The following is a 17,095-nucleotide window of genomic DNA, read 5'->3' on the forward strand; positions in this document are numbered from 1 at the left end:
TCAGATAGTTATTTCCTTGACATCTGATGGGAAGGCTCTCTGCCTGGTTCCCTGTAACCTCACTTCTCACTGGGAGGGAACTGCCAGAAGGCCCTCAGAGCTGGACCTCAGTGTCTGGGCTGAACGATGCGGGTGGAGATGCTCCTTCAGATATACTGGGCCAAGGCCATTTAGGGCTTTAAAGGTCAGCACCAACACTTTGAATTGTGCTCAGAAATGTATTGGGAGCCAACGTTTGTAAAGGTGTAGTGGGTTTAGGAAAATCCACACCAGATGAAATCTCTTAGCTTACCTCAGAGGGTTGTTGTGAAGTTGAAAAGGGGAGGAAAACCATGTAAGGCAATCCTGTGAGGTGGATTCGGCTGAGAGGGAGTGACTGGTCCAAGGTCTCCCAGTGAGCTTCATGGCCGAGGGAGGATTTGAACCCTGGTCTCCAAGGTGCCCGTTCAAACACTCTAACAACACAGGCTTCACCATATAACTCTGAAGTCAGACCCACCTGGTGGTGGTGGTTCCCCCCTCCCCCAGTTGCTCCAACTCTAAATGTCTGAATGTATTGTTAGCTTCTTTGCAGACACAAAAGAAAGGGAAATCGCCATTGTTTATTATATCATTGCTCCTTTATTTTATACACATATATTTACTTGCATTTTTTTAAAAAAAACAACCACACATTCACAAACAAGAGCACCGCAGTTAGGGTGAAATGGAGCAGGGAGAGCCTATATTTCTGTCTCTATGCTATATGACATCTAGAAGTATACAAAAGGCAAATTATGAAAATAATATTGTAAATTCATTTCTTTTAAGTACATGAAACTAAACTCTAGTGCTGAGCAGAAGGGAAGAGAACGTTGTTGTCTTTTTAGGCTGAAGGATGTGTCCCCTGGTATATATTCTCTTTTTAAATACTGGTTCAGCAACCAAAACAGAGGCAAAATAACATATTTAACACTCCACTGAACATGTATGTTCAATTTTTCTATCCACCCCCCCATAAGAATATCTTGCTATTTTTTTTCAGCAAGAACACTTAAAGCAGATTATTAGGCACTCAATAGAAGGCAGTTTTCAAAGAAGTGTAAAAAATAATAATTAAGCAAGCTTATTTTTCAGGAACAATATTGCCCTAAGTGTAATGTTTTGCTTTTAAGAACAATGCAGGCAAGGATTTTTAATCCTTAGGTGAATAATTAAAGGCGCTTTTACAGCGTAGATGCTGTTTTTCAGGATAGCAAATTGTTGGCTTTAAGCCCCCCCAATAGTCATTTTGCTTTCAACCTCCAAGAAAATACTGCTTATTTTGCTAAAGGCAACTAGAGGCAACTTCTGAATGCAGAGGAGTGAAGTCCCCTTTAGAGATTCAAGGCACTGCGATGGTCAACAGCTCACACACGAGCACTTTTGAGAACGGTGTGCCTTTTTGTCACCAAAAACCATCAACCAGAAGCAAGCACGTTGCCTTTAATCTCCCACCAAGCAGGATGAGAAGTCTTTACTCCCCAGACATCAATAAGAATAAACCATAGAATAAACTCTCCATGGAGGTGGCAGAGGCAACTTCTGGAGAACTAGCCATGCAGCCCTGCTTCTGTGCAGCTCCTGTGCGTTCTGACATAAGCCACATGCAGCAAATTGCCCCTTTGTTTCAGAGACCTCTTCAAGCACATCTCAACTACCTTTCAGGCATCTGTGTTCATTAGCAGCCAACAGCCCCCAAGTGACATCTTGCAAAGTGAGACAATGCCTTTAAGGCTCATCAAAAACTTTTCTTTTTTTAAACTGCCAGGCAAATATGTTAATGAAAGGAGAGGTCTCTCAACCCTTCCTGTCTGCAAGCAGAGAGGTCTGTTCTCTCAAGGCTCCGGCACTTTTAAGGCCCTATGAGCCCCGAACCAGGATCCCCTTGCCCTTTGAAAAGAAGATGCTGGTTATACACATTTGAGTAAGCCAGGGTCCTCTCTCCCTACAAACACGCACACACACCCATGCAACTTTCAGAAATGCAAGCTGGCGGCCCGGACAGAGAGCAGTCATGAAGGTGGAAGATTTCGTGGCTGGTGAAGGAGCATGCATGCAATGGAAAAGAAAGAGGTGTCTATGAACTGTGCAAGAAGAATGCAGGAAGGTCTTGTGTTCATATAAAAACATCTGGCCGGGGATCAACATGGGAATATTCTGGCAATCTCCTTCAATCAAGGATAATGCCCCCAGTGCAATTCACCCCTCACAGGGATGTGCACCTCCAGTACCACCATTAAAAAACAAACAGAAGCACCCTCAAAACCCTGAATATTGGAGCTCTTAGCTAGCCACGCCTTGCAAATGTACAGGGAGTGGCAAAGGACAAGCATGCAAAAAGGAAACGATGCTTGTGCAAAGGGCAGGGAATGAAGGGGGCAGAATGAGCATGGGAAACGTGAAGCGTGTGAGGTTTTGAAACTGACACACTTGTGCAAACAGCGGGGGTGGAGAAAAGATCGAGCGTGCAACAAGTGACGAGCACAAGGCAAAAACAAAAAAGGTTAACTGGGAAGGAGGAATGTAAAAATTTGAAAAGATTAATGGAAAGAAAGAAAAATGGAAGAAAAGAGTGGAAGAGACAAAAGCAAAAAAGAAGAGGGTGGGAGCATGGAAAAAGATGGGAAGGCAGTGCTTAAAAGATGCCTTTGCTTTCCCCTTCTGCTCCCCTTCCCCATCTCTTTACATCCTCCCTCCTTCTTGACCTTCTCTGTCCTGACTCGCGTTGCCACCAGCTGTTCTCTACCCTTGGATGAATATCAGCCGTGCGGAATACACCAGGTCAGCCACATACACCAGGAGATTGATGGCTGTCAGGACAGCTATAGCAACAAGCTTGTCCCAGGCACACATTGTGGCTGAACTGCAATAACGGGGTCGAGACGAACTGCCACTATGCTTGCTGTCAAACTTATAGATGGGCCAGATGATGGTGGCTGTCGCGTACATGAGCACAGCCAAGAGCGTATAGCCACTGAGGAACTTGTTGAACGGACACGGCAGCCAGCCAGTGCATTCGCCAATGCAGAGGATGATGACCAACAGCGAGAGGATGAAACAGATGCAGTAGACAGCCATGCACCACTCGATACCTTCTGGTCCATTGTAGGAAACCGGATCACTGATGAAGACGAAGATGATGCAGGCAATAAAGGTCTCCACCACCTTGAGCAGCCCAGGGACAGTGGCCATGTAGCCAGTGACTTCTCCTGGTTTGGCTTTGGTTATGCCAACCTCTGTGGAGTATGCCAAGAAGGAGAGGCATGAGAACACAGTGGCAGAAATGAGGTACGGACGTTCTCTGCGGGAGGGATTTTGGTTCTGAATGTAGGTGACCGGGTAGATGATGGAAGCCGAGAGGCACATCAGGGTGGCATACATGGCGAATGTGATGGGGAAGTTCTTCCAGGAAACTGGCATGCGGTGCTGGAGGCCGGCAAACTCCACCACCAAGATGACAATAGTGATGGCGAAGGAAGCGCACCACGAGAACATGCACCAGTCGCCATTGCGACTATGCCACTTGTCGATGTGGACCACCAGGCTGAAGGTGACACACGTGAAGAGGACCTCCAGCAGACGGACAATGCCCAGCTGAGACGTCAAGGCGGAGGTGTTGCCCACGGACTTTGAGCGGGTTACCGGCATCGTGCAAAGATCTAGGGGAAAGAATGCAAAACACACAATGCAAGATTACGATGGAGCAGTTCATGGCCCAGTAGTCAGGGTGATGATCTGGAAAGTATCTCATTACACTCACTGATTCACGTTAGTTCAGGTTTGAGGAACCTGTGGCCCTCCAGATGTTGCTGGGTATGGCTCCCATCACTTCCATCCCTGTCTGGATCCCTACAACATCTGGAGGGCCACTGGCTCCCCATCTCTGCCTTCAATGTTGCTGTCTCTCGGAAAGCCAGTGTGGTGTAGTGGTTAGAGTGTCAGACTAGGTCCGGGGAGATGCAGGTTCAAATCCCCACTCACTGAGTAAACTTGGGCCCACAAGAGTCTAATAAAAATAAAAAACCTGGGAAGAGGACCACATGCACCATTCCTGAGCTCCTTGGAGTAAGCATAGGATATAACTGCAATACATACCTGTCTCGTCCTGTTACCCAATCTGTGACATGTATGTTCCCAGCAGTGTTACTGCCCCTCTCTCATGATAGAAACCGAGGTAACCCCCACAAAGCAGAGAGCAACAGTTTTGCTCTTGCCATGGAATAAATATTAATGAGAGATGAACACCTTTAAATAGGTGCCTAGAGTCTATCAAAATAAACAATGGCAGCTGGATATATGATGCCAGACACAAATTGTGATCCACCAGGGTTCGCAGGAGATATATGAGCTGACTTCAGAGAATCCAGATCGGTATCAGATGCCTGGCCAGATATTGCAAGCCTCAGAACCACCACTCGCCTACAGCAAGAAAGAAGTGACCTCAATAAGGTTGAGGTAGGAAACGCCTGTGGTATAAAATAATTCTGGGGGGTTTATCAGCATGGCTGTTGCCAGGACAACAAAACTGTTTAGCAACGCATGAGCAATGAGGAAGCAGATGTGGGGGAAGAGTGCAAAGGATCTACCAAAAGGCGGGTCCTCTCACATCCGGAGCATCACCACAGGAAGTGCAACAGGAAGCACCTCAAAGAGGTAGTCGCTCTTGCTGCACGGTCTTATCGTTTCCATCATTGTGCTGTCTGTGCCAATTCTGCTGGCGTGTTTGAAAGTTAGCAGCAATCGCAACAGGGGTCAGCAGTGCACAGGCATGGCGAGGCTTGCAGAGGCTGGGCGCAGCCTCTCTCTCTCTCTCATATACATACACTGGTGTACCCAGAAGCCACCTCCAATTCACCTCATGGGGACGTGGGTGGCGCTGTGGGTTAAACCACAGAGCCTAGGACTTGCCGATCAGAAGGTTGGCAGTTCGAATCCCCGCGACGGAGTGAGCTCCCGTTGCTCGGTCCCTGCTCCTGTCAACCTAGCAGTTCGAAAACACATCAAAGTGCAAGTAGACAAATAGGTACCGCTCCGACGGGAAGGTAAACGGTGTTTCCATGCATTGCTCTGGTTCACCAGAAGCGGCTTAGTCATGCTGGCCACATGACCCGGAAGCTGTACGCCGGCTCCCTAAGCCAATAAAGTGAGATGAGCGCCGCAACCCCAGAGTTGGCCATGACTGGACCTAATGGTCAGGGGTCCCTTTACCTTTAACCTTTTACCCAGAAGCCACCTCAAATTTATTAATTGGGTGTATTTGTCTTTTAGGGTACTAACCCTTCCAAGGCGGCTAGCGAAGAGTCCATAAAAAAGGTGTAACAAAATACTTAGACCTTTAAAACAACCAAAACCGGCAGCAGTTAGGGCCAACATAAAAGCAAAGGTGGAAAAAAGGTGGAAGAATTCCCCCCTGCCCCAAATCCAGTTAAAAGCTGCCAGTGAGGGGACTCAGAAATGGGCAGCATACAAAGCTGCCTTCTTTGGGTCCATCTGGCTGAATATTCCACTGACTGAATATTCCACTGACTGGCAGAGGCTCTTCTGGGTTCTCCCAGTCCTACCTGGAGATGCAAGGGATTCAACTTGGAACCCTCCTACCTGCAAAGGAGATGCTCCACCGCTGACTTAAGACACTTCCCCAGGCAGGAATTCAAGCACACACACTCAAAATAATGTAAGAGTTTTAATCATCCTGTTCTCCTACTCCCAATCAGCATGGTTAAAGAGCATGCCTTTCCCACCACCTGGCTTTCAACTGACTTTCTAATCTCCCTTAGTGATTGTGTGCTATTAGAAGAGGGGCTTGTCTTCAGCAATGCGTTTGTTGGGGGTCCCAAGACTACTCCAGAACCCATTGCGCCAACAGCACTGCCCTCCGGACGACTGGCGTGGTGCCACAGTTAAAATGCTGGCCTAAGATCAGTGAGACCCAGATTCAAATCCTCACTCATCCAAGAAGTACACTAAAGTAACACTTGGCAAGTCATAGTCCTGCAGTCTAACCTACCTCACAGGGTTGTTGTGAAGGATAAAGGGGGGGGGAGGACCACATGCCTAATCCTGAACTCTCTCAGAGGAAGGACAGGTTTAAAACCACTGCATTTTCAAGTCCCCCAATACGATTTTGGAAAAATGGTCAGATACTGGAGAGCACGGGTGTGTGTGTGTGTGTGTGTGTGTGTGTGTGTGTGTGTGTGTGGTTTTACTTTTGCATGGGGGGGGGATACATTTGCTTCACTGCACTCACACTTCCTCCAAACAAATATACAAACCAGAGCACAGCTATCTTTCGAAATTCATGTTTCTCTTAATTTTGCAACGCCGTTCCAAAAATAACCATATAAAAAGGAAAGCGTACAAAGATTACATTAGAGAAAAATGTACAGAAATTGCTTATATCAATGAAAACAATATGCAAAAAAAGCCAGTTTGGGTAAAATGGCATACAAAAAGGCTCACAACAGATGTGTATAAATCTTTGCATGTCTCTTGAAAAAAACACAAGCTGATGTGAAAGCATGGCAAACTGTACTTAAATTATAAAAATGAAAAGTGGGGCGATGCATTTTTAAAAACAAAACAAAACCCAGAATCTTTATAGACCACAGACATGTTGTTAGAGAGCGAGATAACTCTTATTTATTTTTAAACTACTTCAATGTTAAGTTCTCCTGAAGACAAAACAAGACGATGGGGAGAGGCATGGTTGCATCGCCAGAGTTTGTTTGAAAAATAGCTAATGCAGCGACAGGATATGAAGATAATTTGGATCATGACTGCAGTGCAGAGGAAGGAGGATTCTGTAGTCTCCCCTTGTCTCTCGTGGGGCTAAGCATACAGGTATCCCACTTGGTACCTCAGCCTCTTTCAGTTAAGTCTAGCTACAAAGGACTTAGGAGAAGTTCTTCCTAAATTTTAGGGATCAAACATAAGCTTACTGAGATGGGAACAAAACACACAGAACGTTACCATAGGGATATGTTTTAAGGGATAAGAATTTATTTTCCTTCTCCCTTGGAAGAAGAAAAAAAGCTATAAAGTAGCCTGGCATCAACACCAGTATCCTTTAGGCGCCAGGCAGAAAGATTATTATGTACCCAGGCATTTGAAATGTTAGCATTAGTCCCTTTTGAGGTTTTCTCCCCTGGCTTCCTGCTCTTTTGCCTGTTTTCATTATTATTGAATTGCTCAGCTTTTAGATTTTGCACATCACCCTGAAATCTACCGTGGCAAAGGGTGGCATATAAATGTTTTAAAATAAATGAGCATAAATAAATAATATACATAAACATAAACAAATAATAAATTAGCACCAAAAAGGTGTGGGGTGTGTGTGGCTAACCCAGCCTTTGCCACTGAGGGCATCCCATGTGGTCCTTAACCACTAAGAGCAGTGTTATGCAGGCATAACCAAGTATTCTGCTTTACAGAAGACGTCCTCTCTGTCTGGTTTAAAGATAAAGATATAAATAAACACGTATAAAAATAGAATAAATGCAATGCAATAAATAAAAGCAATGCAAAAATTCATTTCTTTTAAAAAAATCAACAGTGAGCATCTGGACAGCAGATTGAGCAGGACACACAGGAGCTCACAGTGTTTCCCACTAGGGCAAGACATCTCTCAGACCAGCCTACCTCACAGGGTTGTGGGGAGGATGTACCGTATTTTTCACTCTATAAGGCGCACCAGACCACAAGACGCACCTAGTTTTTGGAGGAGGAAAACAAGAAAAAAAATATTCTGAATCTCAGAAGCCAGAACAGCAAGAGGGATCGCTGTGCAGTGAAAGCAGTGATCCACCTTGCTGTTCTGGCTTCTGGGATAGCTGGGCAGCCTGCATTCGCTCCATAAGACGCACACACATTTCCCCTTACTTTTTAGGAGGGAAAAAGTGAGTCTTATAGAGCAAAAAATACGGTAATTCGAAAGGGAGCAGGGAGAAAAGCCATGCACACCACCTTAAGCTCCTAGGAGGAAAGCTGGGATATCAATGTAGTAACAAGATGTACAAATCAGTAAATAGCCAGTATATGCAAATCTTATGCAAACTTGCACCATCTCCTTTTATCCCATTTTTAGCGATGCATTTCTTTTCATTTCCTCTTTTTTGGCAACGCAAAAAGTGGCCAGTCCTAACTGTGACTCCCAAACAACTGGGCGAGAGCAGATGGGAATTCCTAGGGGAGGAGGGTCTGGAAAAGCATCTCAGCTGGGTTAAAATTAGGTTAGAGGCGTTGGGAGCAACATTCTCTCTGTGTGTCTGTCAGACAAAGGCAGAACTGCTCTTGGCTTTTCATCAGGGGAAGACACTTCCTCATCTGGATTTCCTGCAAGGGCCCAGGCAAGGCCAGCAGGCAGAGATATTTGCCTGGAGGCGGGGGGTGGGGAGGTGGGAGCCATTTGCACTGTTATCCATATAAGGCCAGGAGAAAATCCCGCTTTACCCAAAGTTGGACATTTGGTTTCAATCATGCGCTGCTTCCCAGCTGGAAGGGAGGAGGGAATGCTCTGGCTGGGCTCACAGCCATCTCCTCTGTCTTCCTTCTGGGCCATCTCTCAAAAAATCACAATTCCCTTCCCTCCCTTTTAGAAGCGGAGGACAGTTCCCCCCACTACCACCACCCTGCTTCCATCAGCAGCTACAACTTCCTTTCCTTGTTTGTGTTTTGGAAGCCAGAGTCCCTTTAGCCAAGATGCTGGTTTGGGTGGGCGAAGAGGTGGAAGGGGGGAATGGCAGAAAGAGAAGGGAAGCAGCTGTGGAAGGAGAGAGGCGACAATAAAAAGGCGTTTCAAACCCTGCCTGGCATGTCGCAAGAACCTCTTCTGAGCTACCCACCCTCTTCGCATTTGGGTCACTGATTGGGCAAAGGGGTAATCAAAGCAGTTGTGCAAGTTGTGAAACAAAAGTAGGGTTGCCCCGTAAAATCTAACCAGCCTGCCCAGACAAATGCAGCTATGTCAGTTATTTGGGGGAAGAGACCAAAGTGAGGGGCAGGGAATTAAGAGAGAGAACCAGTTTCTGTGACACTTTCCTGTCCGGTTTTCCAGCAGTAATGCACAGGTCCAGTTTATACATAACAGCAGAATCAAGGGGGTGGGGACCTTTCTTGGACAGTGCCACTTCAGGCTGCAAGGAAGGACCTGCCACTGCCACACACACCCTGAATTCCTTGCATTTAGAAAACTAATGCCTTGTGGAGAGTTTAACCCTAGCAGGCTGGTTTACTGTGTGCAGGGGGCCTTCCCCCCTTCCAAAGCAGCAGCCTAAGATGTTACTCCCTACCTGCAACCTGAAAAAGTAGGTTCCATATTATTCCCCAGTGCATATGAACTGAGCAACTATTCACAGTCCCAAATTATTCCAAGAGCATTATCAAAACCCACCACTCCAGCTTTCAAGGCTTTAAAGAGTGCCCAGAGCTCTTTACATTATCATCACATGGACAACAGGGAGTGGCTAATCTTTTTTTTTTTATGCTGAAGGCGGCATCGCCTTATTGCAATGTTTCTGGGGGTTGCATGTCGCTGGCGGCCGTGCCCAAAGAGTGGGCATAGGCAGCACATGCCCATCACACACTGAGTTCCCCATCAGCTGATTTATGCAACTAAAAATACTGAAGCACCTCAGCAGTGCTGTGGAAGGCTCTTCCAAGAACAAGAAGCGGATTATAATCTCCATTTGGCAAATGTGAGGCAGCTGAGAGGGCAGCAGGTTACTTAAGGCTGCCCTCAAAATCCATGAAAGAAGGAGTGTTTTCAAGCAGGGTTGAGGAGCCTCTCTCAGCTGGGGACCACACTGTCACAAGGAGAAGCTCCCTGGGGCCGCATCCCAGTGATGGGTGTGGTCAGAAAAGGGATGTGATGCTCAGGGATGTGAAAACTAGGCTACATTCCAGGCATGCAAAGCAGGACATTTCCAGCTTCCCCATCCAAGCAAGTAAAAGGGACTAGTACACCTCAAGAACACATCTCAAGACAGGCAAAAAGGCATTTGAGGAGGACTGGTGTGGAGAGCAGACCGAGGAGAAAGGTGTGGCCTCAAGAGAGCCTTGAGGACCAGACTGAGAAGACTTGAGGGCATGGGCGTGGTCAGAATTGGGGGGGAGGGCAGAACCTCAGTTAGTTAAGTATTTTTATTGATTTACTTGATTCGGGGGGGGGCAGCTGCTCCCGCTGGCTATGGCCATGCTTGAGGGACACATTTCACCCTTATGCCTGAGGCTCCCCACCCCCAGTTTAAGGCAAAACTTCACATGATCCATTATCTATATGCAATGAAGCATGATGCAACCTCACACAGCTCTTTAATGCTACTAAAAAGGCTCTCTGAAGAAATGGCTCTGCGGTTCCACTAAGCAACACAGATCATTATCAAGAAAGTATTAGCTAACTCTTAGCTAGAAACCTTGAGCATACAAGGAGGAAATGCCCAAGGTAGGGAACTAAACATGTGGCAGAAGAACAGCCACCCCCCCACACACACACTCATGCCCACTTCAGATAAGGAGGCTGGAAAATGGTCGAGCTGTAGGAGAGGTGCCACCCAAGGAGAATAAGGAGAAAGGGTCTTCATGACCAGCTTGTCCAGAAAAACTCAAATCCCGTGAGCAGGATGAGAGTATAATGGGAAGGCAAGGTTGGGAGTTTGGGATTCTCTGGACAAGGCATCTCAGGAGGTGAAAGAGAGCAAGAGGTTTACATAAATAAAAAGGAAAGATTCCCAGAGAGCCTTAAGTATTTACAGCCATGAGACGTTCTGAACATTTCATCCTATAACTTTCCAAACTTGATCATTTATTGATCAGCAAATCAAGACACCGGATTTGAAAAAGTAATCTTTCCATGCAACTGGAGGAGAATGGAAGAAAACCAAAGGTTAATATTTTATAAAGTTAGTTCCAAAATCTGTCAGTCCAGGGCAGTTTTCTTTTGCACTAAAGCGTGTAAGTGGAGCTACAGGTCTTCAGTACGTGCCACAAGTAGCTAACAGCAGCATCCACTGGCCAGAAAAGTCACCGTGCATTCAAACAGCCTGCAGGCTTTTGTGAAGTCTCCTTTACAAAAATGCATTGCATACTCCGAGGCACGCTTTCTCACACTGCAAAGCACGCAGTACTGTCACAAATGCACACCACACATGTATTCCCCCCAAAATGGCACAAGCTATCAATCGAGGGAAATCAGCCATCCTGCTGTACGCATCATGCATGACATATGCAGCACACAGACGCTGTGAAACATGACTTCCATCTTGAGAAATGCAAACACTCCCATTGTGGCCGCACCCCATGGACAAACCTGGGAATTATAGAGACGTATCTGATACAGTTTGTGCAGAAACAAGCCCCACTGCGACCAATGGGGTTTGCTTTTGAGTATTCGGGATTGCAACTTCTCTGGGATAATTTCCTGCATGCGTTCCAGAGAGACAACCATGGTTCTCTTTGGTTTCTTCCCTTGCTAATAACAGACTAAAAGCCTTCTGGCAACAAAGGTGGACAAACTACCCCAGAAGGAGCACGGCAAATCCCCCACCAGAGGTACTGACCCTCCCCTTCTGCATGGACTTGAGTATATTTATTTGCCAGGCTTCTTCCTTTAATGGTTTATTTTATTTTGCCCCTGAAGTGTTTCTGGTGCGAATTGCGTTTCACTGTCAGAGCCCTGTGGCACCTTAAAAGTCTTGTTGTTGTTCTTACCAATAGACACACCTTCCAGAACACACCCAGGCCAACATGCCCTCCCCTGGCATCCCTACACACAAACAGCTGCCAAAATTAGGTTCACAAGGCATTCCATTGTTTCTATTATTGCTACTATTTTTAAGGGAATGAGGAAATGGAATCAGAGGTATCAATCAAATCCCATTAAGTTCCAAGTCAGCCGCACCTACCCCTCAAAACTAGCCAAACACTATATATAAGGGTCTGGTGACTTCTGTTTCAGTGTATCTGAAGAAGTGTGCATGCACACGAAAGCTCATACCCAGAACAAACTTAGTTGGTCTCTAAGGTGCTACTGGAAGGAATTTTTGTTTGTTTGTTTGTTTCGACAAACAGTAAGTGGATCACTTTAAAAAATAAAAAATCAAGAGGGAGAGGTGTTATTGGCATGGTGTGGTGGCCCAAAAATGGTGATGCACAAAAAGTTCATAAACAGAGCAGCATCCTAAGGAAATCTCACGGCGGTCACGCCCTTTTCCCAAGTTGGCAGAAGCTGGAATACACACCATTCCTCGGGAAATCCAGTAAGCTCCCAGCCACCCACACCCCCCAATATCCTGGCTCTCAGCGCTTCTTGGGTTTAACTTCCCACGGAGTTTCCTAATGAACCAGGAGTCCGGACGGGTTCCCTGATGCCCCCCCCCCGCCCCTAGTTTTAACCCTCTGGAACCTCCTTTCGGCTCCCCAACTCTCTCTCTCTCTTCACTGTATTCTTCCCTTTCTCCTACAGAGGACCCAGGAATTCTGGCCCCAGCGCAGCAGCGCGCCTCCCTCCCTCCCTCCAGCACCCAAGACTTGACTTTCCTGAAGAAGCGACTTACTTCCAGAGCGGGGTGGAGAGTGCACGTCTGGAAGGAAGCCTGAAGGTAGGTAGGTGGGCACGCACGTTGCAGCAACCAAGGCTGGGAGAAGATGCTCTGGTCTGATCACGGGAAAACGGCGAGGCGAGGGACTCGTGGCTGGGACAGGAGGAGAGAGGGGTGGGGCGAGTCCCCCGCCCCACAGACAGGCAGGCAGGCAGGAGGTTGGGAGAGGGTGGGCCGTGGGCGGAGACAGGGAGGTAGTAGAGGAGGCGGGGGCGGCGAGGAGGAGGGGGCGGCGAGGAGGAGGAGGCGGGCTAGGTCGAGGGGAGAAGACCCGGGAAGGCGGAGAGTGGACTTTGTGTTATTGCTGTTGCTGGGAGCCAAAAAGTACACAACGATACACAGACCACCGCACCCGCAAGGAGGGTCCCCCCCCGCTGACTCAGACAGAAACGATTCACGGTTCTCGACCCGGCTACTCATTACTCAAAGCGGACAGCCAGATGCGTGCAAGACGCTGGTGCAGCAGCAGCAATAGCAGCAGGGCCTGCATGCTCGTTGCGCGCCCGGCGCTGAAAGCAACAGGCGTTTTGCAGGCACGCTGCGCCTAACCATGGAGGTTTCATTTATCCCGCGCGGTCGAGAGATCCAGCCCTCCCTGCATTTTGCTTTACTCTTTAATCACGTGGCAGTGAGTTCCGTAAGCCAACTGGGCACGCGAGATGCAGAGATGTCATTTACCTGCTTTCCTCCCCCCCCCCACCATTTATTATTATTATTATTATTTACGTGTCCTGAGCCTCTGCCTTTAACACCGGAATGATTTAGCCGGCGGCAAAAGCCCCCGACACCCAGCACGCCGTGGAGACAGAAGTACTGAGAGGAAACTTCGTCTGCCAGATCCAGGTGTGCGAAAGGCTGGATTAGACAACTGGGGACCCCTCGCCGCGCTACAGTTCCCATCACCTTCAAACCACAGTTCCCAGGATTCCTTCTGGGGCGTGTGTGCTTTAAATGCAGGGTGCATGCATAGTCCAGATATCTACCTTCCCTATAAACAGATGCCTCTAAAACGCACCCAAGGTCAGGAAAGCATAAGGCAGTAGCCCCTTCCCCTTTGCATCCACACCCGCTGTCAAAACGGCTTCTCTGCAGAGGCAGACTGAGAGATCGGTGTGATAGGGAGGACCAGGTTCAAATCCCCCCTCTGTAGTGAATCTTTTCCTTCTATCTAAGCTAGTGGCACGTCCCCCTCATATCCTGCGGCAGTGAATTCCATCAGTTACATATGCATAATTTAAAGACCTTTCTTTCTCTTGTTCTGAATCCGCTGCCGCTAATTCCACTGGCTGGTCTCGAAGCTCTTACGTTATTATTTTATTAACTTTACCACTACCCCTTGTTTTATGAACTTTTCTAATACCTCCCCTTTTGGTAGTCTTCCCCGCTACCCCACCCGCCTGCCCATATTTATATCCTTTCTCTTTCATGCTCCAAAAAAAACCCCCGTGGTTATTTTCACTGGCATTTTCTGTTTCTTTTCCAGCTTTGGGCTTCTTAAAAAGTGCCTGCTGAAGGTCTGGCTAGGCTGCCACTCCCCACTGCTACAGGCTGATCCCATTACAGCAGACCTGTCTCCTCCTCTTCTTCCTGTCGTATTTCCACTGCCCATCTCTGCAGAACAGAGGGTTCTTTCACACCTAACCTCTCCCCTCTTTTTATAGAAAGGGAAAATCAAATTAGATCGCCTCTCCCATGTAAACACAAAAACAAAGAACAGCCTTTTTAGGGCTCATGCAGCATAGCGGCAAAGGGAGTGCTAGCATCCCATTTGAATATCACCTCTGCCATGAACTCAGTACAGTACACAGCAACAACAACAACAACAACAACAAGGCAGTACAGTGGTACCTCGGGTTAAGTACTTAATTCGTTCCGGAGGTCCGTTCTTAACCTGAAACTGTTCTTAACCAGAAGCACCACTTTAGCTAATGGGGTCTCCCACTGCCGCCGCGCCGCCGAAGCCTGATTTCTGTTCTTATCCTGAAGCAAAGTTCTTAACCTGAAGCACTATTTCTGGGTTAGCAGAGTCTGTAACCTGAAGCGCATGTAACCCGAGGTACCACTGTGTATAACTGCAATGAATGAATGAATGAATGAATGCAGTGGTACCTCGGGTTACATACGCTTCAGGTTACGTACGCTTCAGGTTACAGACTCCGCTAACCCATAAATAGTACCTCGGGTTAATAACTTTGCTTCAGGATGAGAACAGAAATCGTGCTTTGGTGGTGCGATGGCAGCAGGAGGCCCCATTAGCTAAAGTGGTGCTTCAGGTTAAGGACAGTTTCAGGTTAAGAACGGACCTCCGGAACGAATTAAGTACGTAACCTGAGGTACCACTGTACATGGTGTTAGGACAAACTACCCTTGGCTGCCTGCACTCCATACATTTAAAGCACATGGCTTTTATTCAAATAATATTGGGAACTGTAGTTTACCCCCAGAGCTACAGATCCCAATACCCTTTTAAAAAAAACTATGGTTCCCAGTATTTTCCTTTTTGTGTGTGCTTTAAATGTACGTGGCCTCAGTCCTCCCCACACCATTTGCAATATGGGAGATAATAATACTGCCTCATGAGAAGACTCCCTGGAAAAGACCCTGATGTTGGGAAAGATGGAGGGCACAAGGAGAAGGGGACGACAGAGGTGGTTGGACAGTGTTCTCAAAGCTACCAGCATGAGTTTGACCAAACTGCAGGAGGCAGTGGAAGACAGAAGTGCCTGGCGTGCTCTGGTCCATGGGGTCACGAAGAGTTGGACACGACTAAACAACTATAAACAACAACAAAATCTTACAACACTGGTCTTCCACTGGTGGGGCAGCCTGATCCAAGCTGGTGGCCACAGGAGCATCATGCAAATAAAAAGTTAGAGAATTTGGAATCGGAGCCTTTTGCAAATCGCCTAGAAACCTACCTGTAAATTCCTAATCTGTCTTTTATTCATCCTTGGTTTCAAGCCCCACCCACAGTATGCAAACCCCACTGCAGTGCAGGTTCATCTAAACACAGATTAGTTACCACCATAACTCATTTCAGCTACCTTGCCAAAGGTCTCTCCGCACCTATCCCCAAAACACCCCTATTAGCAAAAGTGAGGGTTCTAATCTGCAATAGTCCAGAACAAACAGGTAGCACTTATTCTGGATCAGTTCATCCAGAATTCAGCAGGGCAATTACGTATATGCAGCATTACAGAAAATCCAGGGGTTTTATCTACTGGACTTGACCCACTTTGGCTTTGCCAGTAAACCCAGTCTCCCCATCTCTTTGCCTTATTTATTCCAATCCCCAGCACCCCACTGTCCTCCCATGGCTCTTCCCGTAATTGTATGCTTATCCTCTTTCTGGGACACTGCTGACACCTTGTGGCAAACAAATGGTTCCTTAAAAAGCTTGAGTAGGACTTCCATGAAGGCTGATTGGGCTTTTTCTCCCACAACCAAGTCTCCAAGGCCAGCTCTACCATTAGGCAGCATGAGGCAAGCGCTTCAGGCATCCCACTCCTAGCTGGTCCTCCAAAGTCCACTGGCTGTATCCTTCTACTGAAGGACAGAGTCGTCTGCTATATGTCCCAACCTGCAACTTAATAACTTCACAGTGGAGGACAGTATCTCATTGCCAGTTATGATACTAAGATTCAGCTTCCAGGCTTGTGTGTACACCCGCAATGGCTGGAGCAGGGACATTCTGTCTCTCACCTCACACTGAAAAATGTATTTGGGGAGTGTGGTGTAGTGGTTAGAGCATAGGACTATGCATAACCTGGGAGACCAGGGCTCAAATCCCTACTTGACCATGAAGCTCACTGCCTCTGTTTAATCTACCTCACGGGGTTGTTGTGGGGATTAAATGAGGAGGGGGAGAACCATGAGCATTACTTTGCGCTCCTGGGGGGGGGGGAGTTAGGCTAAGATTGCAATAAATAATAAAACAACAAATTCCCAACCATATTGTTTACTTCCACACCATAGCCCTTAAACACAAGAGGATTATAGAGGCACAGCTTTTCTGTGCTTAGGTTGAACGTGGAGTTTAAACTACAACCATAAAATATAGTGTATGTTGTTGGACTACAACTCCCATAATCTTTTGGCTGCTGGCCAGGCGGGCTAGTTCTGATGGGGTTGTAATCCAAAATATTTGGAGGACATCACATTGGCTACCCATCTAGCAAAGCATTTTCCCATGATCAAAATCTTCTGCTACCTTTACTCACACAAGGAAGGCCTGTTTAGCAAAGTTCACCTGCAACGTTAATGAAAAGATTATTCCTTGGAGGTCCTGTTGCTTTACTGTTTCTTGTTCTGTTTCCCCTCTCACCGTCTCAAATTTCTGGGAGACGAATTTAGATAAAATTCTTTAAATTTGGATGGATGATAGACCTCTGCCTCATCCAGAGGCACATTCAACCTGCATCACACTATCTCTGGGCCCAGTTCCCTCTCCTCGCCCACAAAAAAAATATCCAGTCGTTACC

At 47.1% G+C, this 17,095-nt stretch overlaps 1 protein-coding gene across 1 annotated transcript; it reads right to left on the reverse strand.

Annotated features, from left to right (window-relative positions):
- Nucleotides 1-660: 660 nt before the first annotated feature.
- On the reverse strand, nucleotides 661-12,772 carry MYADM (myeloid associated differentiation marker). Its single transcript, XM_053361497.1, has 2 exons — nucleotides 12,570-12,772; nucleotides 661-3,680 (listed from the first exon to the last, which is right to left on the reverse strand). Exon 2 carries the CDS (start codon nucleotides 3,667-3,669, stop codon nucleotides 2,764-2,766), a length of 906 nt encoding a protein of 301 aa, XP_053217472.1. The 5' UTR covers nucleotides 3,670-3,680; nucleotides 12,570-12,772; the 3' UTR covers nucleotides 661-2,763.
- Between the last annotated feature and the right edge of the window lie 4,323 nt (nucleotides 12,773-17,095).

This window comes from Podarcis raffonei, chromosome 13, assembly GCF_027172205.1.
Source record: "Podarcis raffonei isolate rPodRaf1 chromosome 13, rPodRaf1.pri, whole genome shotgun sequence".
Taxonomy (NCBI): domain Eukaryota; kingdom Metazoa; phylum Chordata; class Lepidosauria; order Squamata; family Lacertidae; genus Podarcis; species Podarcis raffonei.